The sequence below is a fragment of the Pongo abelii genome, chromosome 16 (genome assembly GCF_028885655.2).
Source record: "Pongo abelii isolate AG06213 chromosome 16, NHGRI_mPonAbe1-v2.0_pri, whole genome shotgun sequence".
In the NCBI taxonomy this organism is placed as follows: Eukaryota; Metazoa; Chordata; class Mammalia; order Primates; family Hominidae; genus Pongo; species Pongo abelii.
Window position 1 is genome coordinate 31,668,931 of NC_072001.2, and position 25,621 is coordinate 31,694,551.

Below are 25,621 nucleotides of genomic sequence, written 5' to 3' on the forward strand. Positions count from 1 at the left end.
AGTGCTGCTTATCGTGGGCACCTGTGCAACAAGCAGTGTTCCTGTCCTCAGGCACTGGCCTACTGTCTTACACTGTCTTAGTGATTTTGCCATATTCACACACCAGCTGTGCCATGCTTCATATATTTTTCCTTAAATTAACATATATTTACTTAAGAGGGAAACTGGCCAGGTGTGGTGGCTCACTCCTGTATTCCTAGCACTTTGGGAGGCTGAGGCAACCGGGAGTTCGAGACCAGCCTGGGCAATGCAGTGAGATCCCCATCTCTACAAAAGAAGTTGAAAAATCAGCTGGGCATGGTGGCTTGTGCCTTTAGTCCCAGCTGCTTGGGAGGGCGAGGCAGGAGAATCCCTTGAACTTAAGAGTCTGAGGCTGCAATGAGCCATGATTTCACCACTGTACTCCAGCCCGGGTAACAGAGTGAGACACTGTCTCCAAAGAAAATAAAGGAAGCTTTATCCCTATTAAAAATGGAAAGCTAGTATCACTCACTTTAAATAGAATGTGTAACTGTAAAAATAGTGAAAAAGAAAATTTATAACTCCTTTTGGGTAGAATCTAGCCTTCAGAAGCCTCTCTCCCCAAGTCTTGCACCCTTTTTGTTCCCTATGAAGATTAGTAAGATAAAGAGAAACACAAAATATACTAGCAAAATAATGGCACTATAATTAGAAGAATTAAAAGATGAAAAACTTAAAAGGGAGTAAGTTTTCCAGCTGTATGACTTAGTATCATTTAATGCCCTGTAACTGTACTACCAAGAATCATTTCATGTATGTGATATCTGTTCAGTCTTTTGGGGAAATACTTTGTTAATGACTTAAAAAAATTAAGGACCTGTGGTTAGTTACTTGTTAAACATTCTGTGGAGAAATCTGAAAGTAGATCGGTTGACATTATTTTATCATTGATCTGAAGAGAAATTAATTAATTGGCTCATAATAAGAATACATTTTAGAAGTACCTATCTTGAAAATATCATCATAAACTTACCAGAATGTTTTTCTCTAACATATTATTTTGTGCCCTTTTCCCCTTAGGGAAAATGACCGAGTTGCAATGGTTAACGGAGTTTCAATGGATAATGTTGAACATGCTTTTGCTGTACAGCAACTAAGGAAAAGTGGGAAAAATGCAAAAATTGTAAGTATCTTTTCTCTTTAATTTAGTAAAGGTACCCCAACTTCATTGTTGATACATTTCTGGTATTTGAATTTATTCTTCCCATTTAAGGAAAACTGAAACAATAGTTCCAAAGTTAGTTGTTTACACTTGAGTGTTTCTTCTAACACTGGTGTGGTTTGTCACTGGTATGTGTATTTTCTCAGTTTAGATACCAGGATTTTTTTCAATTGAAAAAGGAAAGGGGACAGTTAAATAGTTACCTCTTTTTTTTTTTTTTTTTTTTTTGGAGACGGAGTCTCACTCTGTTGCCTGGGCTGGAGTGCAGTGGTGCGATCTCAGCTCACTGCAAGCTGTGCCTCCTGGGTTCACACCGTTCTCCTGCCTCAGCCTCCTGAGTAGCTGGGACTACAGGCGCTCAACACCACGCCCGGCTAATTTTTTGTATTTTTAGTAGAGACAGGGTTTCACCGTGTTAGCCAGGATGGTCTCGATCTCCTGACCTCGTGATCTGCCAGCCTCGGCCTCCCAAAGTGCTGGGATTACAAGCGTGAGCCACCGCACCCGGCCGAATAGTTACCTCTTTTTGGCTTAATGTTTCCTCCTCTTTTCCTCCTCTACCAGTCACATGCTGCATGACAATGTTTTGGTCAACAGCAGACCACATATCTGACAGTGGTTCCATAAGATTATAGTACTGTGTTTAGCTTTACCGTGTTTAGATACACACATGGTTACCATTGTGTTACAGTCGCTTACAGTATTCAGTTCAGTAACATGCTGTACAGGCTTGTAACCGAGGAGCAATAGGCTATGCCAGGTAGCCTAGATGTGTAGTAGGCTATACCATCTGGGTTTGGGAAGATACGTTCTGTGATGTTCACACAAAGACAGAATTGCCTAATAATTCACTTCTCATAATAGATATATTATGTTACTGTGCTGGATACTGTAGGCAGCTGTAAAACAATGGTAAGTATGTGTATGTCTAAACATGGAAAAAGTACAGTAAAAATATATAATGGATAAAAAAATGATATGCCTGTTTAGTGCACTTACTATGAATGGAGCTTGCAGGACTGGAAGTTGCTCTGAGTGAGTCAGCAAGTGAGTGGTGAGTGAATGTGAAGTCCTAGGACATCACTGTACAGTACTGTAGACTTTGTAAACACTATACATTTAGGCTGCACTAAGTTTATTTTTAACGTTTTAATATTTTTAAAGTATTTAATATTTTATAAATTTATAAAATCTATTTAAAAGTGTTCTTTCTTCAATAATAAACCTTAGCTTACTGAAACTTCTTTAACCTATAAACTTTCTAACTTTTTGACTCTCGTAATAACAAACACATTGTACAGCTGTACAAAAATATTTAAAATTTTTTAGGTTTTTTTTGGTTTTTTTTTTTTTTTGAGACAGAGTCTCGCTCTGTCGTCCATACTGGAGTGCAGTGGCGTGATCTTGGCTCACTGCAAGCTCAGCCTCCCGAGTAGCTGGGACTACAGGCACCCGCCACTACAGCTAATTTTTTTGTATTTTTAGTGGAGACAGGGTTTCACCATGTTAGCCAGGATGGTCTTGATCTCCTGATGGAGGCTGTCTCGTGATCCGCCCGCCTCGGCCTCCCAAAGTGCTGGGATTACAGGCTGTTTGTGTTTTTTTAAGACATGGTTTTGCTTTGTCACCCAGGCTAGAGTGCAATGGCGTGATCTTGGCTCACTGCAACCTCCGCCTCCCTGGTTCAGGTGATTCTCGTGCCTGAGCCCTGGGATTACAGGTGATCGCTACCAAGCCCGTATTTTGTATTTTTAGTAGAGACGGGGTTTTGTCATGTTAGCCAGGCTGGTATTGAACTCCTGGCCTCAAGTGATCTGCCTGCCTTGGCCTCACAAAGTTCTGGGATTACAGGTATGAGCCACCGCACCTGGCCTAAAATTTTTTTTCACTTTTTAAACTTTTTTAGTTAAAACTAAGACACAGGCACACACATTAGCCTAGGGCTACCCAGGATCAGGGTCATCAGTGTCACTGTCTTCCACCTCCACAGCTTGTCCTAGTGGGAGGTCTTCAGGGGCAGTAACACGCATGGAGCCATCATCTCCTATGACAACAATGCCTTCTTGTGGAACACCTCCTGAAGGACCTACCTGAGGCTGTTTTCTCAGTTAACATTTAGAAAAAAAAATAAGTAGAGGGAGTACACTCTGGAATAATGATAAAAAGTTTAGCATAGTAAATACATAAACCAGTAACATAGTCATTATCAAGTATTATATTCTGTACATATTGTATCTGCTACACTTCTATTCCACTGGTAGCATAGTAGCTTTGTTTACACCAGCACCATCACAAACATAAGTACTGCAGTGCACCCACAACATTATGACCCTGTGGTGTCCCTAGGTGATAGGAGATTTTCAGCTGCATCGTAATATCATGGGGCCTCTGCAGTACGTATTGTCCACTGTTTTACGTGGTGCATGACTGTGTAGGTATCCACATGGCCATGCAACATTTCACTATGCATATATATTTATCCAACCCACTCATTCACAGGCATTTCAGTGTCCAGTCCACAAGTATTTTTTTAAAATTCAGCTGCAAAAATCATCATATTGCTACCTACTTCTTTAGTTAATTTTTAGAATAATTTTCTAGGAGTGGCTTTTCAGAGTCAAAGGGCCTGAATGACTTTTGATGTATGTATTGCCAGTTTGTCCTTCAGAAAATCAGTAGGCTGTTGAGAGTTCAGTTTTCAACAGGTCCTAAATCTTTGCCAAACTGATAAACAGGTGTTTCAAATGAAACATTTTAAATCACAAGTGGATTTGATCCTCTCATGGTGTATTTACTACCCATTTGTTTTTTCATTTATCTGTTCATGTCCTTTGCATTATATGGTGGTGATGGTCATACTAGAGTGTTTTCTGTAGTCAGATTATTAGCCATTTGTCATACTTACCTCATGTGTTGTTATCCTCTTTGCTTTTGTGAATGCTTGTAAGTTGTTTGTGTTTGTTGTTTTGTAACATTTTGTTACAACATTGAAATGTTTTCATTTTTATTTTGTAATGTCTGTCAGACTTTCGCTTTATTGGTTCTGCCTTGGTGTCATGCTTCCAAAAGCCTTTTAATTGCAAAAACCTCTCATATTTTGTTCTAGTACTTACACGGCATCATTTTGTTTTATTTTACCTTTGAGACTTCAATTAAGCTAAACTATTTTGAAGTAGGCATTTTTTTTCCTAAAAATTTTGATTCCAAATTGTTCATAGCGTTAAAATCTAGCATAGTTGTCACACCTACTAATTATTATTCATGTTTATAACTGTTAACTCATAAGTAGAGAATCACAATAGGACTGGTTACCTTTCAATAAGTTAAGCACCTACTAGATGCAAGCATTGCATTATATGTACAGTTAAATGCATGGTAAGGAACTTCTCAAAAAACTCAAATCTTAGTGGGCTGGATAGGTATACATACTGATAACCATATAATGCACGTCATCTGAGGTTGATAGGTCAGGTACAGTAGAATCCCAAAGAGGTGGCGCACCCTTACAGGAATGATAGGGAAAGCCTTGAGTGCTCATCTGCTCAACTTTGTTTTTGTTTATTACTAGGGAGGAACTGAAGATTAAAATACTACTAATACCAGGTATTGCTTCCAGTATAATATGTTGGAAATTAAGTAGAAGTGAGATGTAAAAGCAGGCAGCTAGCATTAGGAATGCTTTACAGAAAATATTACCCTATAAGGGCTTCAGCTGTGGGTTGCTCCAAGAGGAGAAGGGCAGCCTTTCTCTTTCAGTTCATAACAGGGCATTGGCTGTCCTCCTTTTCACATGCTGGCCTCTGCTCTTTCTCATCCTTGAGCTTCAGCGTTGTTTCCTCAGAATGGCCCTCTGCTCAGGCCCTCATCCTGATCCTGAACCAGTATCTGATAATAATAGTAGTAGTCATAGGAAGCAGTAGTATTAAGTGTAGAGCAGCCCTTTGAAGAAGTTTAGCCACATAGAGAAGAGATGAAAGATGGTAACATGCAGGTGAATAGCAAGACAGAGAAATAGAAGATTAATTGGGGGAGCTTAGTAGGTAGAGGACAGATTTTGGGTAAATAAAGAGATTGAAGTTTCAGGTAACCTGGAGTATGGTAATTGATGAAGAAAAAAGTCTTAGGGGTAGGTAGAGATGAGAATGAGAGCTCAAATACAAGGGTTTCGTTCATCCAGGGAGAAGATCGCCTTGGTCTTTGAGGCCAGAAGGAAGGAGGACCAAATAAATGAGACACTGAAAAAATTTAGGAGGGGAGGGGGAGTAAAATGGCACTGATCTCCTTAAAGCAGGCTGAGTGGCTGGGATCTTGAAGAATGGTTGTAGAATACCTACATTAGCAAATTCCATAGAGAGGCAACGATATGTAAATGAAAGGATTGCTGAACAAGAGCAAGACTTCTGTAAAATGAATTTACAAAGGGTCTCATCAGCAAAGTGTGGAAGTGAAGGTAATAATAGGACTGGAGTTTGTCATGGCAGATGATTGAGGGGTCAAGAAAAAGTCATTTAAATATGGCAACAGGATGTCTCATGCAAACTTGGGGGGAACGCAAGTGAAACCAGGATGGAACTGATGAACTGAGAGTAAGAGAAGACGAAGGAATTGGAAATAAGATAGTGAAAAGTTTCAGTAGCTCCAGGTGTCCGACATAGAAGACAAGGAGCGATACACAAGGAGATCCTGTAGAACTACAGTGAGGTCAAGTGTATACTATTGTGAGAAGGCAAAGTGTAGTCCACAGATTACAGGGCCGCTCAGTCAGCAGGTGTAATACATGTAGATCGTCAGCTTGCAGAGAATGAAGGAAATAAGTGGACAGGCAATACAGAGCCAGTTACCAGAGTCATTGAGAAAAGAATGCCAGAGGGAAGAATTTGCACCTAGACTGGGAGTACGAATTGAAGAGATCCAGAGACTGAAAGCAGTTTGTGTTGGTGAAGTACAGCTTAGTTAATTAGCTCCAACATATTATTGAATGTTAGTGCGGCTATAGAATAAATTTATCTCTTAGAGGTTTGGGGCAATTGTGGGCTTTGATATTGATGCATTCTAAAATTTTTAAGGAAGCAAGTTGGACTTGGAAGTTTGCTGTGGTTTTGGTAGCACCTAGAGTATATTTGATGGCATTAGAGTACAGTGCTGTCCTTTTTATTCAAACCACCAACAGTTGTTAGTTTCCCTGTAAGCTTGTGATTATTACATCAGGAAGATCTTTCTGTGTGAAGTAAATAAAGAGATTTTTAGGCCCACTCTTTCTTATTTGTGCTTAACCAGATCTGTTTATCAGGAGAACAGAAAACACAGCCTTTATGGAAATATATTCCTTAGAAATTTGTTGTTGTTTGTGTGTTGTTTCTTGCTGGTTCATAGTTAATATGGGATGAGAAGTGTAATGTTCCTTTGTGTTTGGAACTGAACGTACATATATGAAAATCAACTTATTTTTTAACCTTTTTAACTTGCAGACAATTAGAAGGAAGAAGAAAGTTCAAATACCAGTAAGTCGTCCTGATCCTGAACCAGTATCTGATAATGAAGAAGATAGTTATGATGAGGAAATACATGATCCAAGAAGTGGCCGGAGTGGTGTGGTTAACAGAAGGAGTGAGAAGATTTGGCCGAGGGATAGAAGTGCAAGTAGAGAGAGGAGTTTGTCTCCGCGGTCAGACAGACGGTCAGTGGCTTCCAGCCAGCCCGCTAAACCCACCAAAGTCACACTGGTGAAATCCCGGAAAAATGAAGGTATTCTCTGCCAACTCTTGCTGTTATTTTCACTTGAAAATTTAAAACTAATTTTAATGAGAAAGTACAGTTGCTGTCTCTTCATGTCTTTGCTTTGTGGTCTTCGTGTTTGTGTTCTATCACTATAAGTCAAATCCTGTTATGGCAGGCTTCAGGGACTGTTCATTTTTTTCTTTTGGAACAGATAACACTTCAAGTGAATTGTCCAGGGCTTGGCTTTTGGATTTGTAGTGATGAGAATAGCCAAGTACAAATTATGCTAACAAGAAATGTCACACCATCACCAAATGGAAATTCGGTGTTTTTCGTAACTGTTAGTAGTGTAATCATGGAGAGAAATCTTGGGAGTGGTGTTGTTGTTGTTGTTGTTGTTGTTGTTGTTGTTACAAGGTCTGGTTCTGTCACCCAGGCTGGAGTGCAGTGGCACAATCTCAGGTCCCTGTAACCTCTGCTTCCTGGGCTCAAGCAGTCCTCCCACTTCAGCCTCCCTGGTAGCTGGAACTACAAGTACATGCCACCATGTCCAGCTAATTTTTTTATTTTGGGTAGAGACAGAGTTTTTGCCATGTTGCCCAAGCTGTTCTCAAATTGGTGAGCTCCAGCAGTTCACCTGCCTCGGCCTCCCACAGTGCTGGGATTATAGGCGGGAAGCCACTGTGCCCCGCTGGGACTTCTTCCCCCTCACTCCAGACTGTTTTTTTTAAATGGAGGAATTTAAGGAAAGGAACCCCTTAAAGGGCATTTCTCCATAATGCAGTATTTCTTTGAAGTTTTTGAAACTGAAACTCAGCTGCTTTCCCTCATGCCTCATTAAATTTGATAAAAAATGGATCTGACTGTGGCTTCCTCGTCCTGTGGGCATGCATGACTGATCATTTTGATATAAAGGGTGTTACAGTCGGAATATTAACAAGACTTACTTTGATCTGCTTTACCACTTGGCATATCTCCTAGGTGGTATTCCCTACCCCCATTCTAGAGCAGACTTCTCAGTGAAGTCTCAGTGAAGTTGTCAACATTTGCTGTTTCTACTTCACCACTTACCCCTCAACCCTCTCTGGTCTGGTATCTTTTCTGCTCTGCCCCCAAAAATGTTCACAGTAAATCTAGTGGAAGTTTTTCAGTCTCTAGCTTGCTTGCCTTTTCAGTATCATTTCACATGGTTAACCACTCCTTATTTTTAAAAATAATGTCTTCTTTGGTAGTACTGCATCTTTCTGGTTTTTTCCCCCCACCTTTCTGTATCTTTTGCAAGTTCATTCTCCTCACCCTGCCGTTCATAACGTTCTGTCAGTTTCTCTCCTAGAATCTTTTTTTCCACTTAACGTAATTTTTTTTTTCTTTTCCTCAGGTTGAATAACAATTAATTTAGGCAATCTCATCTGCTCCTCTGCTTCCAGTCACTGCTGATGATGGCAGAACCTCTTTCTCCAGCCCAAATCTTTACACTTTTGTGTTCCAACTGTTAGGCATATTCACTTAGATGTTCCTGTAGGTCCCTGAAACACAGCACATCTCAAATGAAACACATCTCCCTCTTAAAATTTTTCTTTGTATTTCTCATGAAGTATTCAACTGAATGTGTTCCTATTGATCCAGTTTCTCAGGCCATTCCTAGATGACATGGTAGTTACCCTTGCCTTCTCTTTGTTTCCCATGCACGATGAATGTCCTCACTCCTGAATACCACTCTTATCCATCCCACCCTTTCTCCACTGTCTCCACCCTTTTCCAAGGCACTGTCATCTCTTACATAGACTCATTTGGTCTCATAGGTTGTCTCTTGGATCCCTTTAAGTTGATTCTGCAGATTTCTTCATAGATCCTCTGTGACACTTCCGTCTTACTCTTTTGCCTCTTTCTTCATTAATTCTCAGTCTCAGCTACACTAGACTTACGACTTCATTAGGTCCACCAGGTTTTTTTCTTCATTACTTTGATGCATTTGTTTTGAACTTTTCAGCCGTCACTCACCCCATGCATCCCCTCCCCCACAAACATACCCTTCAGGTTTAGGTCTTTCTTAGGTAAAGTTTTAACTTTAGTATTTCTTCCTCAGGGAGGTCTTCTCCTTCCCCCTAGTAGGTGAAGAACCCTTGTGTTTCTGCCCTCTGAACTCACCGCATTTGGGATTACCATGCTAACATCCTTTTTTTCACTGACTGTAAATTGCCAGAGTGCAGGAACTATCTCATTTGCTGCTTTCTCCCTAATGCCTGGTACCTAGTTGATATATACCCCAAGAAATATTTAGAATGAACGAACAAACTAATATACAAGGAATATTTTGAGGTCATCTGTGTAATGGTCATTTGTAAGTGTTTAATCTTAAAGAACAGTTTTTTAACCATTACCCTATCCTTCTGTGATGTAATGACCGTATGGATGACTGCCTCCTTCCTTGCCCAGATATCCTAAAAGGCCGTTTTCTTCACCCTGATTCTATTTCTGGCTGTGAGTACTCTTTGTATATTTGTCTTAAGTTAAACTGTAATTCTGATGTAATTTTTTTTTGTTTTTTTTTTTTTTTTTGAGACGGAGTCTCACTCTGTCTCTCAGGCTTGGAGTGCAGTGGCACAATCTCAGTTCACTGCAACTCCGCCTCCCAGGTTCAAGCAATTCTCCTCCCTCAGCCTCCCAAGTAGCTGGGATTATAGGTGTGCATCACCATGCCCGGCTAATTTTTTGTATTTTTAATAGAGACAGTTTTACCATGCTAGCCAGGCTGGTCTCGAACTCCTGACCTTGTGATCCGCCCGCCTTGGCCTCCCAAAGTGCTAGGATTACAGGCATGAGCCACCACGCCCAGCCTACTCTTATGTAATTTTTAGACACTTAGGTAATAGGTCTGTTAATTTATCCCATGTTAAAACAATTCTCTGTTTTCCATCTTGGTTTTTGATTTTGTTTTTAATGCAGTAAGACTCTCCTCACAGAACCAGGGGCAATCCTTTTACTATTGACATTATACTGATAGTTGTAGTCATTGTTCTTATTTTTCTCAAAATATGTTTTTCTGCAGCTGTTGCAGGAACCTGGGCAGTTCTCTGGACTCTGCTAGTAATTTCCTCAACTTCCAACATTCCTTACCCACAGACAGAATCAGTGTTCTCACTCTTGGATACTTTGTTGGTTGTTTAAAGGAAAGGACTGGCATTATAACTCTTGCCCACATCTGCCTGGCTGGTTGTAAGCCTTTGCACTCGTGCTTAGTACATGCTAGTACTCTGAGTTTGTCTATCCAGTGTCATGGGGTGTATAGGAACTCTGAGTATGTCTATCCAGTGTCATGGGGTGTATAGGATCAGAAATATTTTTGGTCTAGGAGCTGGGAAAAATAGAAGTAGTATATGCGTGATAATAGTCATCAATAAAATGGTCAGTCTTTTCAAAGTTTTTCAAACCTCAAGCAGTTTACTCTTTAGAATTATATCTCTAGCCAGGCATAGTCTGGCACATGTCTGTTAGTCCCAGCTACTCTGGAGCCTGAGGCAGGAGGGTTGTTTGACCCCAGGAATTCGAGTCCAGCCTGGGCAACATAGTGAGACCCTGTCTCTTAAAGAAAATTGTATTCGTTAAGCATTCTGAAGAGCTAGTGTATCAATGCTTGGTCAAAAAGAAATGGTGTCCTCTTGGGGATTTTCTCCTTTTCAGTAATATGGGAACACGGTCTATCAGTCTTTCGTTTGAACCATATACTTTGCCTTTGCTTTCACGGAGACATTGCAGACTTGCTAATTAGAGGGAATGTCTTATATGCAGGATGGCCAAGAAAAATTTCTTGTTATTGATTGTACTTGAAAACTCTATGTAGTAGTTAATTAGTTTAGTTGTATACTTGTAAAATCTATTTAGGTGTCTTAGGATGTTATACTAAAAACACTTACTTATATTATTTCAGAATATGGTCTTCGATTGGCAAGCCATATATTTGTTAAGGAAATTTCGCAAGATAGTTTGGCAGCAAGAGATGGCAATATTCAAGAAGGTGATGTTGTATTGAAGGTATAATCATATTCTTACTTTTTAATGAACTGAAATAGAAAACAAGTTCTAGAGTTACCATGTAGTCTGCGCTCTTGTTTGAAGCCATTTTGCCAAAAAGAATTAAAAATCAGTGTTTGGGGGAGAGGGATATAAATTCCCTTTATGCATTATTACATGTCAACACTGATGCTTTAGGTATCACAGGGTCATCCTGAGATAATTATTCACAGGCCGGTACTGCTTTGTAGATAGATATATCTGTTCTTACACATTAAAAAGTTCTGATAATTGCTTCCAGATACTATTGAAATGCTTATTTATTTGTTTGTTTATAAGTAATAGAAAGTGACAGCCTTTTGAGAAGGAGTTAGGGGATGCTACTATGGGTTTTTCTGACAGCGACAGTACAGTAAAGATTTTATCATCTCAGGAAGGTGGAATACTTTGACAATTTGGAAAAGTATAAAGAGAATATTTTGGTTCTTATAGCAAGGAGTGGTTTGGATATTTCTGTTTATAACAAACTAAGTTAACATTTGTATTTTATTATTTACTTTCAAGCTATAATTTATTTTCTGTTGCAGATAAATGGTACTGTGACAGAAAATATGTCATTGACAGATGCAAAGACATTGATAGAAAGGTCTAAAGGCAAATTAAAAATGGTAGTTCAAAGAGACGAACGGGCTACGCTATTGAACGTCCCTGATCTTTCTGACAGCATCCACTCTGCTAATGCCTCCGAGAGAGACGGTGAGTGTGATTCTGTTTGAACGTTCCCTCTAAGTGACCTATTTTCTTACAATACTAGGGAGATTGAACATCTTTGAATGAAATGATAATTTTCTACCAGCCAAACACCTTCAAAATCTATAAGTTTTATATATATTTTTTCCTGTGGACACCTCACCACTATTGATATGATTGCTGGCAGGTGAAATTAATGCATAAATTTTCCATTTTATATATAATTTTACTTACTAGTTTGTCTTCATTATTACTGGAGTACCTTATACTTGACTGTAATTATTTTTGTGGGAAAATAAGTAGCACTCTTTTATTAACAGACATTTCAGAAATTCAGTCACTGGCATCAGATCATTCTGGTCGATCACACGATAGGCCTCCCCGCCGCAGCCGGTCACGATCTCCTGACCAGCGGTCAGAGCCTTCTGATCATTCCAGACACTCGCCGCAGCAGCCAAGCAATGGCAGGTAAGACACCCTATTTTTTAAAAAAAACGGGTTTTGTTTGCTTGATACCAGTATCTGAAATTGCTTACAAATAAAATTAAAAGATGGATTTCTTTTGATTATTCAAGATTAGATTTGTTTTTCTCAACTTAGACATTTTTTAAGTCTAAAATAACCGCAAACTTTCCCTTAAAGGGCCAGATAGTAAACATATTTCAGTCATGCAGGCCATATAGTTCTTGTCACTGCTCAACTGCAAAAGCAACCATAGACAATGTGTAAATGAATGGGCATGACTATGTTCCCATAAAACTTTATTTACAAAAACGGTTGATCCGCAGCTGCAGTTTGTCATACTATTGCATTAGAAGATGCTAGCAAGCTTCAGGAATCTACTGCTTGGGAAAGTTAACTATAGAAGTCCTTTAATAAACACATTAATCTGGACTTTGTTTTCTCTTTTAAAAATACACTAGTGTTGGCCGGGCGCGGTGGCTCACACCTGTAATCCCAGCACTTTGGGAGGCCGAGGCAGGCGGATCACTTGAGGCCGGGAGATCGAGACCAGCCTGGCCGACGTGGTGAAACTCTGTCTCTACTAAAAATACAAAAATTAGCCAGGTGTGTTGGCACATGCTTGTAATCCCAGCTACTCGGGAGGCTGAGACATGAGAATTGCTTGAACCTGGGAAGCAGAGGTTGCAGTGAGCCGTGATCGCACCACTGCACTCCAGCCTTGGTGACAGAGCGGAACTCTTTCTCAAAAACAAAACAAAACACTAGTATTTATGCCAAAGGTTCTGGTATACTGGTAGTATATGACCTACCTGAGTTTATCTTTCTTTAGACTCACACGTACATTTGAGAATCTGAAGAAAATTATGATCCTTCTCTCCAGAAAAACGTGCATGTGCACATAGACCCAGCAATTGCATACAATTTCTGGAGACTCCCAAGGCTCTATAGGCCACCACCTGACCCATGGTTAACTGCAGTCCACATGAAGATCGCTTAAAACATGAGTCCAGGGCTGAAGAGACAGTTTAGAAGAAAAGGGAACTCTTATATGTTGTTGATGGGAATGTAATTGATACAGCCATTCTGGAAAACAGTATGGAGGTTCCTCAAAAAATTAAAACTAGAACGAACTAGCACATGATCCAGCAGTTCCACTTCTGGGTACATATCCAAAGGAAATGAAATCACTGTCGCGAAGAGGTATCTGCACTCTCATGTTTGTTGCAGCATTATTCACAATAGCCAAGGTATGGAGTCAACCTGAATGTCGAACACATGAATAGATAAAGAAAATGTGGTGTATATGTTCACACACACAATGAAATGTGATTTAGCCTTTAAAAAGAAGGAAATCCTGCCATCTGGAACAACATGGATGAACCTGGAGGGCATTGTGCTAAGTGAAATAAACCAGACACAGAAAGACAAACACTGCATGACCTCACTTACTGTGGAACCTAAACAAGTTGAACTCATAGAAACAGACAGTAGAATGGTGGTTACCAGGGGTAGGGGTGGGGAGGAATGGGGAGATGTTGGTTAAAGGGTACACAGTTTCAATTATAAGATGAATAAGTTCTAGAGACCTAATTTACAGTGTAGTGACAAGAGTTAATAACGTATACTTGAAATTTGCTAAGAGAGTAGATCTTAAGGTATTCTTTTGACACACACTAAGAAAAGTAACTGTGAGGTATGGATATGTTAATTAACTTGGTTGCGGTCATCATTTGAATATGTATATCAAAACATCACTGTTGTACACCTTTAATAGATACAATGTTTATTTGTCAATTGGACCTCAGTAAAGCTGGAAAGAAAAAGTAAATTTGGGTCTAGATCTGAAGAGATGATTTAGGATTAGAGATGTTGAATTGAGACTTAACTTGCATAGAGGTGTTAGCTGAAGCCATAGAAGTCACTAAAATTGCTAAGAGAAACAATTTGGAAAGAAGGCAGAGAACTGGATAACAGGGAGCACGTTCTTTTAGGAAGGTGAAGAGGCGAGGGAGAAGGAAGAGAAGGGAGGCGTACCTAGCCAGGAGAGAGCTTTTTTAAAGTTTGTAAAAAACCGTAGTGACAATGGTAGTTAAAACTGTATATTCACAAAAGTGTTTTGCATTCTACTAAAATGGGAACTAGTAAGAGAAGAGGATAACTTATAAGAGCTATGAATGTGGTTGCTAATTCATATCTACAATAGTTTTTATGTATTTGTGAAGCTGATTATTTCTAAATTTCAAACCTAGATTTATAAATTATGAGAACCCTGGTGTTTATTTTAAGGATGTAGTGTTTTTTTAAAGGAATATTATGGCATGTTATGTGTAAAGTTGGCTTATCTTATAACTGATGATGATTTTTAATTGCTGCAGTTAATATATTCTAAAAATCTTCCTGGCACAGCATAGATGTTATCAGGAAAAGGATTACTGCCGCAACACATATACACACACAGTGATATAGCACCTTTGATGATTCACGGGAGCAGCTGTAATTTTAACATCTCTTTCTCAGCTAGAAACCATGCTTAAGTAATTTGGACATGATTTCCCCTTTTAAATAAAGCAATCTGAATCAAAATCTCATGTTTGGCCATTAGTTTAGATTGTAAACAAATTCTCAATCTTAGAAAATTCTTTCTGATGTCTACTTTCTTCATTTAGAGTTCCTCAGCACTTAGAATCTGTAACCTTAACTTAAAAGTGGAGGGGTTTTTCCCCCCTAAAATTACTATTTTTGTATTATATTGTGATTTTTTTTTTCTCCTAGGAATCATAAGTATTTTCATGGGTGTAGCACCAGTAATATGGGAGCTTTTAAAAATACAAACTTCTGGGGCTTGCTTTCAGTTCATCTGAGACGGAAGCAGGCAATACATTTGACCCTCGAACAACCTGGGGTTTAGGGGGACCAAAACCTCTCTCCCACCCCTGACACACAGTCAAAAATCCACCTGTGATTTTTAACTTCCCAAAAACTTAACTATTAATAGCCTACTGTTGAGTGGAAGCTTACTGATAACATAAACAGTACAAAGTTTGTAGGTTAGATATGTTATATTCAGTATTCTTAAAGTAAGCTAAAGAAAAGAAAGTGTTAATAAGAAAATCATAAGGAAGAGAAAATACATTTACTGTTCATTAAGTGGAAGTGGATCATCATAAAGGTCTTCATCCTCGTTTTCCTTCACCGCTCATTTCCTTCATCCTTGTTTTCACGTTTAGTCGTCTGAGGAATAGGAGTGGTTGGTCTTTCCGTATCATGGGTGGCAGAGGTGGAAGAAAATGCGAGTGTAAGTGGACCCACACGGTTAAATCTCATGCTCTTCAAGGGTCAACTGTATTTTTTTGTTTTTAAGCTTCTGGTATCTTTCTCTTCTGTGCACTGCTAGATGTGGGAACTACTGGTTAGAAAGTATAGTATATAAAAGAAAAGGTAACTTCAACTACAGAAGGAAAAATCTCTTCAGATTCTTTTCATATTTTTTGTGGTGAGAATTTAATTCCTGAAAATTTAGTAATCGGCCTACAGACAAGATATAAATAGTACCAGTTGCTTAAAGGTTTCATTTCCACCCCAAAGTTGAATCTTCAAATCCTGTAACTGTGGAGTTTTCATTTAGAGCATTCCCTGCATTTTGAGAAATAACTTAGATACATTATAAGAGTAAAATGCTAGTGTAAAAAAACACTAAAGGACTTCCATATATAGTCTTTTGTTTTTTTAATTTAATTTTGGCTGTGTAAGTGTCTTTTTGTTTTACAAATTGTATGTAAATTATCTTTAAAGAAGTGATAAAAAAAAAAAATGACCTGGTCTCTGTGAGAAAGGTTTCACTTGAGTGTAAAAGGAAGTCTGTCTTGGCAAACATCAGCCCTGCCCTATTCTCTTCCTAGATTTCTGAATACTTTTGTATATTTTTAGGATGTGCGATTATCTGCTGAGAATAATAACCTCTTCATCTTCATTTTGTGAGAAGTGATAGAATATAGTGATTTCTTAGGGCTTTGGAGCCAGACTTCCTGGGTTCATGTCCTAGCTTGCCTTTGGTTACTTGCATAACCTTGAAACATCTGTGTTTCAGCATCCCCATATGCAGTGAAGCAGGCAGGTCATACGTTACAGAATGGTGAGAAATTAGTTATTACAATACCTGGCACATGTGTTCGCTACTGTAATTATTATGGTGATTCATAGTAGTAATAATAGTATCGTAAGTTAGAATTTCCAAATGTGCTTTCTTATCTGCTTGTATTTAACCATTTCTGAGATTTCCTCATTCTATAGTTAAGCAAACTAAAATTGAGAGGTTGCCATAAAAGTCCAGGATTATGTTGTTGACATGGGATTGGGGCCAGGATTAAAACTATTGGCTCTTTGACCGAAATCTTCGACCTTACTGGTGTAGAGAAAGAAATTTCATAGCTTAATTACTACTTAATCTTCAGGAAACTAAAATCTACCAGAGTTCCATTGTTGTCATGACCTACTTATGTTCCTCTGTGTGATATTCTTTTCTTAGAGAGCAAACATATGGAGAGAATTCTGAGAAAAACACACAAGCTTGTTCTTCATTATAATTAGATGAACAATGTATCCTCACTGTTGTCTAGAACTGGAGTTGGCAGACTGCACCGTGTGGGCTAAATCTAGCCTCCTAGTTTTGTAAAGTTTTATTGGAAACCCATTCCACAATGGCATAATCGAGAAGTTATAAGAGAGACTATATGGCCAAGGGAGTCAATTACAGAAAAAGTTTCCAAATGCTTTGTCTGGAATGTTAAAATAGTTTTGTTTTTAAATTCAAAAAATATATATACATAGGGAAAATAATTACAGTGGTTTTCTTATATCTTGATGCTTGTTGCTGGGCTTGTTTGCTTTGTTTTGTATTTCACTTAGTATTGTTGCAGAGCCCACTCTGGGCCAAGACTTGGGCTGTAGGAGCTGGGAATACTGAGAGAGCCCACAGTTGATGGTGACACTTTGCTTCTTGGTGATTACTGAGCAGGTATCATTGAAAAGAGATTTCACTGATCTTCCTGTAGTCCCTGCATAACTAGAGAGTATTTGATTTGCAGGGTATGATCTAGGCCTCTGCTTGGTTAGATTGTATTCTTCCTCATATTTACAGCTATTTTAACAGACCCATTTTATGTTTCCCTCTAGGGGAACAGGTGTTACCTTTTTTGTTCTAAAAATTTTTATAAAAGTGAGCATGATTAGTCATAAGCAGGTACAATATTGAAAAAATTCTATTACAGTAAAAGTTCAGACTAACAGGATGAAATTGAAATGTGGGAAATTTGGATTGTCAAGATTTACATTTGGCATTCTACCCATTTACATTTGTTACACTCATTCCCTGAAACCAACAGAGTTCATCTAAGGCCTAAACTGTTTTCTAAAGTGTTTGGGGAATGTGTTTTCACAAATAGAAAAACAGTCCAGTTTATATTTAGCAAATCCATTTTATGAAAATGGTTACTTCTGAGAAACTTAAAAGCATTGTTTTCAGAAGATTGAAATTTTGTTACAGTTAACTTAATCTCTTCATTCATTGTTCCTCCTGAGAAATGCCTCTACTAAATTCTAAAGTAAAAGGTGTGTCAGCATTGATACAGCTTATGATACAGCAAATACATGACAGTAAAATTGAATTTTCTGAATCAGAAATTTTTAGCCTAAATTCACGTTTGGCCAAGTTAAGATCATATATTTGGGATCAAAACCTCTTATCTATACAATCCACTCCATATTAGGAGTTTCCCAAGAGTGCTGAGTAAGTCCAAATAAACATGCAGGTAGAGCATATAATGTGCAGTCACGTGTCACTTGATGGGGACACCTTCTGAGAAATGCATCCTTGTGTGAACATCATAGAGTATACTTACACAAACCTAGGTGGTAGAGCCTGCCACACACCCAGGCTATATGGTGTAGCCTATTGCTCCTAGGCTACAAACCTGTACAGCAGGTTACTGTACCGAATACTGTAAGCAGTTGAAACAGCAGTTAGCATTTGTGTATCTTAAACGTAGGAAAGGACAGTAAAACTACAATATTTTAATCTTGAGGGACCACCATTGTCTGTGGGGTCCATTGTTGACTAAAATATCCTTATGTGGTCTTAGCTTTTAAATTAAAGATCTAGTTTTTTATTTACACAACTTTTCCTCTACCTTCCATAATTGTTTTCGTCAGCATTTGAGAACTATAAGTATTATTTCATCTTACTATATATAGTTTGTCACATATTGCTTAATTTTCTCTGAAACTTACATACAGGTTGAGCGTAGGTAATCTGAAAGTGCAAAATCAAAAATGCTCCAAAATCCAAAATTTGAGTGCCAACATGACGCTCAAGGGAAATGCATTTCAGATTCTGCATTTTCAGATTAGGGCTGCTCAATGGGTAACCAGTATGATGCACATATTCCAAAATCCGAAATCCAAAACAGTTCTGGTCCCAAGCGTTTTAGGCAAGGGATGCTTAACCTGTGCAACTTTGCCAATAGGCTAAAAATTATTGTTGAGACATCCTAATATTGATGAGCATTTTTTTTCTATTTCAGATGTGGAGAGGTAACCATCTTCTGACTAGTGAATTTCTTTTTAATTTTTTTGACTTTTAGGTTTAGGGGTACATATGCAGGTTTGTTACATGGGTAAACGTGTCATCGTGTTTTGTACATACTATTTCATCACCCAGATATTAAACCCAGTATCCAATAGTTTTCTCTTGTTCTCCCTCCTCCCACCCACCCCCCTCAAGGAGACCCCAGTGTCTGTTGTTTTCCTTCTTTGTGTTCATAAGTTCTTACAATTTAGCTCCTACTTACAAGTGAGAACATGCAGTGTTTGGTTTTCTGTTCCTGCATTAGTTTGCTAAGGGTAATGGCCTCCAGCTCCACTCATGTTCTGGCAAAAGACATGATGTTCTTTTTTATGGCTGCATAGTATTCCATGGTGTATATCTACCACATTTTCTTTATCCACTCTGTCATTGGTGGGCATATAGGTTGATTCCACGTCTTTGCTGTTGTGAATAGTGCTGCAGTGAACATTTGTTTACATATGTCTTTATGATAGAATGATTTATATTCCTTGGGTACATACCCTGATTGGTGAGTTTCAGATTTTATTTACTGATCATTGGTGTTAGTCTTTTGTCTAAATAAAATAGATTTCATAACTCCAATTTGATAAGTGCTTTATTCTAAAGAAGAATTACATATATTGTTGGTAGTGAACATGGTGTTGGTAGTACTACGTGTTCTTTTTTAGGCTCACCATGAGGTCCTTTACCTTTGTTTTTGTTTTTGTTTTTGTTTTCTGTTTCCCTTTCATCTGAGAAAGATAGAAAGGGTGCCAGTTAGATACGATTCATTAAGTATCTCAATGGTTAATCAGCGAATGAATAACTTCTTTCCCATGGCTCCTGTACCTTACACCGTGACCAGTGTGCATAGTTCTGAGTGATCAACAGGCACCACAGTGAATGTTCCTTCTGTAGTGAAGGTTGAAAGATTTAACCAGCAATGTGGATGTTATCCTGCTCATTCGTCCGTTGCCAAATACTTACTGATGTCACATATATGTTACCAGTGTATGGCGATAAATATCCTGAGCAATCTTTTTTTTTTTTTTTTTTGACACAGAGTCTTGCTCTGTCGCCCAGGCTGGAGTGCAGTGGCACGATCTCGGCTTACTGCAAGCTCCACCTCCCAGGTTCACGCCATTCTCCTGCCTCAGCCTCCCGAGTAGCTGGTACTACAGGCGCCTGCCACCACGCCCAGCTAGTTTTTTGTGTTTTTTAGTAGAGATGGGGTTTCACCGTGTAAGCCAGGATGGTCTCCATCTCCTGACCTCGTGATCTGCCTGCCTCAGCCTCCCAAAGTGCTGGGATTACAGGCGTGAGCCACTGCGCCTGGCCATATCCTGAGCAATCTTAGGCAAGATTTCTGCCATCATTTGGATATAAGCTCTATATCCAAAGCAAATACATAAATTTGAAAATACGAAAAAGTAAATTTTCATTAGTGGTTAAATGCTATAAAGAGAATCAGGGTAGTGTAATAGTGAAGCAGGAGGGGACAATATTAGATAACAGGCTCAGGGAAGAAAGCTTCTCTGAGGTCACATGATTTTGAACTGGGTAAGAAAGACCGTGGCAGGTGAAGGTCATTCTGGAATAAGGCAAAGCATGTACTGCTCCTGAGATGGAAACTCGACCTACTGGAAGGGCAGCAATATAGCCCATGTGGCCACATCATAAGAGCAAGGGAGAAAGTGATTTGGAGATCCAAGAAGTGAATTTTTTCTGTTTTAAAAACTTTGGTTAGAACATGAAAGTTATTTTTAATGTTATTACTTGAAATGTTATTAAATGCTTTTTTTGCTAATATGTGTTATCTAACATTTCAAAGTGAGTGGAATATCGATGACATCCTGAACTTTTGTGAACGAACTGTTATTTTCAGTTTGAGGGGATTTCAGGTTACTTCATTGAAATTCCAATATGAGGTTTTATTTTCAGTGTGCTTTTGTGAGGGGCCAGAAGAGGGAAGATTTTAGTTGATTAAGTTTCTCTAGTTAATGGAAACCCAAGTGTAGTCATGGGGTATTCAGTGATTGCTGTTAGATTTTAACCCTTAAGAGGAGATCATGGATCAAATAGCAGAAAGGCAGGCTTCAATATTTACCACATATCCCCTGTTTAAAAAGTGAAAGTAGGCCAGGCACGGTGGCTCATACCTGTAATCTCAGCACTTTGGGAGGCTGAAGTGGGCAAGATCACTTGAGGTCAGGAGTTCAACACCAGCCTGGCCAACATGGTGAAACCCAGTCTCTACTAAAAATACCAAAATTAGCTAGGCGTGGTGGCGTGTGTGTATAATCCCAGCTACTCAGAAGGCTGAGGCAGGAGAATCACTTGAACCTGGGAGGCAGAGGTTGCAGTGAGCTGAGATCACGCCACTGCACTCCAGCCTGGGCGACAGAGCGAGACTCCGTCTGAAAAAAAAAAAAAAAAAAAAAGTGTATTTAGCTGGGCGTGGTGGTGCACATCTATGATTCCGGGTACTCAGGAGGCTGAGGTGGGAGGATCGCCTGCTTGAGCCCAAGAGGTTGAGGCTGCAGTGTGCCATGATCATGCCACTGAACTGTAGTCTGGGCAATAGAACAAGGCCGTGTCTCAAAAATAAGTAGTACAAAAATAAAAAGTAAAAATATAAAGTTTATTTACTCCATCAGCTGAGACTTGTTTTCTTCTACAATATTTAAAAATGGCAAATTTAAAAACAGACTGCTCCACTTGTCTATATGTATAAAAATAGTAAATGTACAAAGAAAATCTTGTTTGCAAATTTTTAAAATGTGAGACAATTTTCTGTTTTCTCTGAGAGAATCCTAATAAGGTTTGTGACATTGGTCTCCCACTATAAAATCTACCAAATAAACTGCACAAAGTGCTATGTTACTCATAAGTATTAGTCAAAGTACAGAATAATCGTTATACCACCAATGGAGGTGTAACAACACAATTTTTTAAGGGAGAAAAAAGTCCTCTTGGGCTTTCCTCAGTTGTTTCTTACTAAAAGTTGTCCATATCCATGAAAATTACTTTTGAACCGTAGATCTGTTTTTCTTCTAATGCGGATGGACTAGATTAATAGATTAATGTATAAGATGAGAAGCACTTGTACAGAAGAATAAGCTCCACAGACACATACATCTAAATTATTGCCTAAAAACCTTATCACAGTGAAATAGACTCAGATTTTTTCAGAAGCATGCTCATGAACACATGTATGTTTTAGAAAGTAGATTACATGTAAAGGACAGATTTACATTGTGAGAAATTAGCTTGCAAAATGACAAAGTGGGATTAAGGTAATTATTCTCCTGCCTTCTCAGCATACTTCCTGGGCAACTTTTTTACCTTTTGTTCCCAAGTACCAGCCCTGTAACTCTTGCTTTCTCATCCCCAGAATTCTTTGGGTACCAGTGCAGAGAGAGACCATTTTTTAATTGCTGTGAAGGAGGAACTTCAATGTGTATATATTTGTTGCCATATCAAATTAGAGGATTAGCAGTGATTGCAGCATTCTAAGTATGAAACTGGAGTGTGCCTTCACTTTTCTGTCTTACATGTAATAGAGCCTTCCAGGCTGAAATTTTCCTGTCAGTGGAAAAAACTTTGGAATACAGTTAACTTAAATTCTTAGCATATTTTTATTGTTAATTGTGGCTGAGATAATCCAATGCCTTTTAAAGGGATTAGTAGCTAGCTTTTGTTTTCAACCTAAACTGTGGTGTTCTTGCCTACCTTATGCAATTAATGAACTTCTGAAAAGTATGTATAAATCCGTTTTTGTAGTATAAGTCTTTAATTTGTAATGGGGAGTTGGCTTTATAAAAGGATATTCTACTAGAGTGAATGTTCAGTGCTCCATTTATTTCCTGTATTAAGGTTATTTTTAAAATAAGGCACATCAAGTTGATTGGAAAGGTGTTCATAGAGCTAGAAGTAAGAGGGAAAGTGCTATGAAATGGCGACCAGGCATATCTTATCAATCAGGAGACAGAAAGCACAGTTTCCATGAACAGAGAAAGTTGAATGTAAAGAAATTAAACATAACAGGAGTAATCAGGGATTGACTGGTAAGAACTGAAGAGAGCTCTGAAGATTAAGAACCACAGATAGGGCTGGGCGCAGTGGCTCATGCCTGTAATCCCAGCGCTTTGGGAGGCCGAGGTGAGCAGATTGCCTGAATTCAGGAGTTCGAGACCAGCCTGGGCAACACGGTGAAACCCTGTCTCTACTAAAATACAAAAAATTAGGCCGGGTGCGGTGGCTCGCGCCTGTAATCCCAGCACTTTGGGAGGCCGAGGCGGGTGGATCACGAGGTCAGATCAAGACCATCCTGGCTAACACGGTGAAACCCTGTCTGTACTAAAAATACAAAAAATTAGCCGGGCGTGGTGGCACGTACCTGTAGTCCAGCCACTTGGAAGGCTGAGGCAGGAGAATGGCTTGAACCCGGGAAGCGGAGCTTGCAGTGAGCCAAGATCGCGCCACTGCACTCCAGCCTGGGTGACAGACCAAGACTCAGTCTCAAAAAAAAAAAAAAAAAAAATAGCCGGGCATGGTGGCATGCGCCTGTAATCCCAGCTACTCAGGAGGCTGAGACAGGAGAATAACTTGAACCCAGGAGGCGGAGTTTGCAGTGAGCTGAGATTGTGTCACTGCACTCCAGCCTGGGCGACAGAGCGTGACTCCGTCTCAAAAGCAAAACGCAAGAGAACCACAGATAGAAGGAGCAGTACTCTCCTTGGTGCTGAGATAGAGTGCCAAAGGAAGAGGCTCCCACCCACCCATCCTCAGGGCTGAGATCTGGCCTTCTTGGAAAGGGAACAACTGTGCTCACTGAGTGGCCGAGAATTTGCTGTGGTATGTCACCAGACGAACTTGCATGGTATTTGTACTCCCATGTGCTGGGGAGGTATCTCATGGGAGACTTCACACGACAGAACCTTTTGAGAGAGTCTCTGGAGCAGGCTGCTGGCCACCGAGTACTTTAGGATGCTGGGCACTGCAGGAGCATGCTGAGGGGATGCACCTTCTCTCCTACAGTGTTTCCCCAGGACCCTGTACTGACCATGCTGCCTGGCCTCTGCCTATACTAAATGGCTCCAAACAGCTGCAATTTCACAACTGAAGTTTTTTACTTGAAACAGCATGTTACTCCTTGCTAATCTAATTGAGTGTGTATTAATTGGCTACGCTGGTCACACATTTGATTGGGTAAGACCTAAAGAAGGCTCTGCTTACAGTGAGTCCATTCATGTGACCTATAAAATCTCTCTCAGAGGCTCCTTTCCAGTCTGTCTTTGTCTGTCAGCTGTCTTGTCTAGAGCTTTCAACTAGCTCATAGCCTCCAGATAACGAGGTCATTACCTTTAGATTAATACGTGCAAGTTAATAGAAAAAAAAAAAAAAAAACCCAGAAACTCGTCTTACCCTTCTGGGGAAAAGCAAAAGTGCCCATAAGAGGGTCTTGAGGTACCTTAAAATGCCCAAAGTTTCCTTCTAGGCTACCAGGAGCTGGAATACGTAAACATGAACCTGACTCCGAACACATAATTTTTATAGAAAGCTTTCCTCATAATAGCAAACACACACACACACACACACACACACACACTTTTTTAAGCTTAAATATTGAGAGCCATTAGGATAGAATTATGTGAGGAAGGGCTGGTCATGGTGGCTTGCACCTGTAATCCCAGCACTTTTGGAAGCCGAAGTAGGAGGATCACTTGAACCCAGAATTTCGAGACTTGCCTGGGCAACGTAGCGAAACCCCATCTCTACAAAAAGTAGAAAAAGTTAGCAGGGTATGGTGGCATGCATCTGTAGTCCAGCTACTCTTGCAGGCTGAGGTGGGAGGATTGCTTGAGCCTGGGAGAATGAGGCTGCAGTGAAGTATGATTGTGCCACTGCACTCCAGCCAGGGCAACATTGAGACCCTGACTCAAAAAAAAAAAAAAGAATTAGGAAGGTTTGGGGAAAATGTGATTCATTATCACAACCTCACAATTTCTTTCAATAATTGTCACTGATTGTTGACTAATTTAATGTGTAAATTTAGATTTTATCTTGACTTCATAGTCACATTTGCTTGTGAAAGAACATTTTAATGTTTGGAAAAGTTAATTATTTTATTTTGTGCTGTAACTCTAGATCTGCATAGTCCAACAGCATAGCCACTAGCCACATGTCGCTGTTGAACATTTGAAATGTGGCCAGTCCAAATGGAGATGTATTGTTAGTGTGAAATGCACATTGGATTTTGAAAACACAGTATTCAAAAAATGTAAAATACCTCATTAATAACTTAGATGATGAAATATTACTTTAGATACGTTGAGTTAATAAAATTTATAAATTGATTTTGCCTTATTTTATTTAACATGGATTCTAGAAAATTTTTAATTATGTAAGCAGCTCATAATTCTCTTAAACAGTACTGTTCTAGATGTTTATGTATTATTGAATAATGCCTCCATCTTTTGGTAGATAATGGAAATGCACTAACAAAAGCTAATATTTCAGATATTAATTGTATGAAAAATTGAATAGAATGGTGTGAGTCCCATTTATGTGAAATGTTGTTTTGGAAGGCTAATTGCATTTAATGTTATAATGATTATATCACAGGACAAAAAGGTAATTAGCAATGGGATATGCAAATTGGCCAAAGATAAAAATACTCCCAGAAGTTTTGTGTGTTATATGGAGCAAGAGCCCTACTTGTATAGCCAATGACAACCTATCGTTTATCATTGAGGAGAGCATTTGAGTTAAAATATTGTAAGTTAAAATACCAAGATGGTAATGTCTGTTAATCACATTTTAACTTTTAGAAGTTTTGCTCAGTTACAAGAAAGAAGAAAATTAATTGGAATTGTTACCTTTTCTAAACA

At 39.0% G+C, this 25,621-nt stretch overlaps 1 protein-coding gene across 12 annotated transcripts in view; it reads left to right on the top strand.

The window, feature by feature from the left end:
* The window catches only part of TJP1 (tight junction protein 1), a 267,513-nt gene that overhangs the window by 195,351 nt on the left and 46,541 nt on the right, over positions 1 to 25,621 (top strand). For all 12 annotated transcript variants that reach the window (XM_054532460.2, XM_054532462.2, XM_054532461.2 and 9 more), the window contains 5 exons: positions 1,042 to 1,144; positions 6,652 to 6,928; positions 10,830 to 10,933; positions 11,500 to 11,668; positions 11,983 to 12,130. In XM_054532460.2, coding sequence (XP_054388435.1) covers positions 1,042 to 1,144; positions 6,652 to 6,928; positions 10,830 to 10,933; positions 11,500 to 11,668; positions 11,983 to 12,130 — 801 coding nt within the window. The remainder of the gene's footprint in view (positions 1 to 1,041; positions 1,145 to 6,651; positions 6,929 to 10,829; positions 10,934 to 11,499; positions 11,669 to 11,982; positions 12,131 to 25,621) is intronic.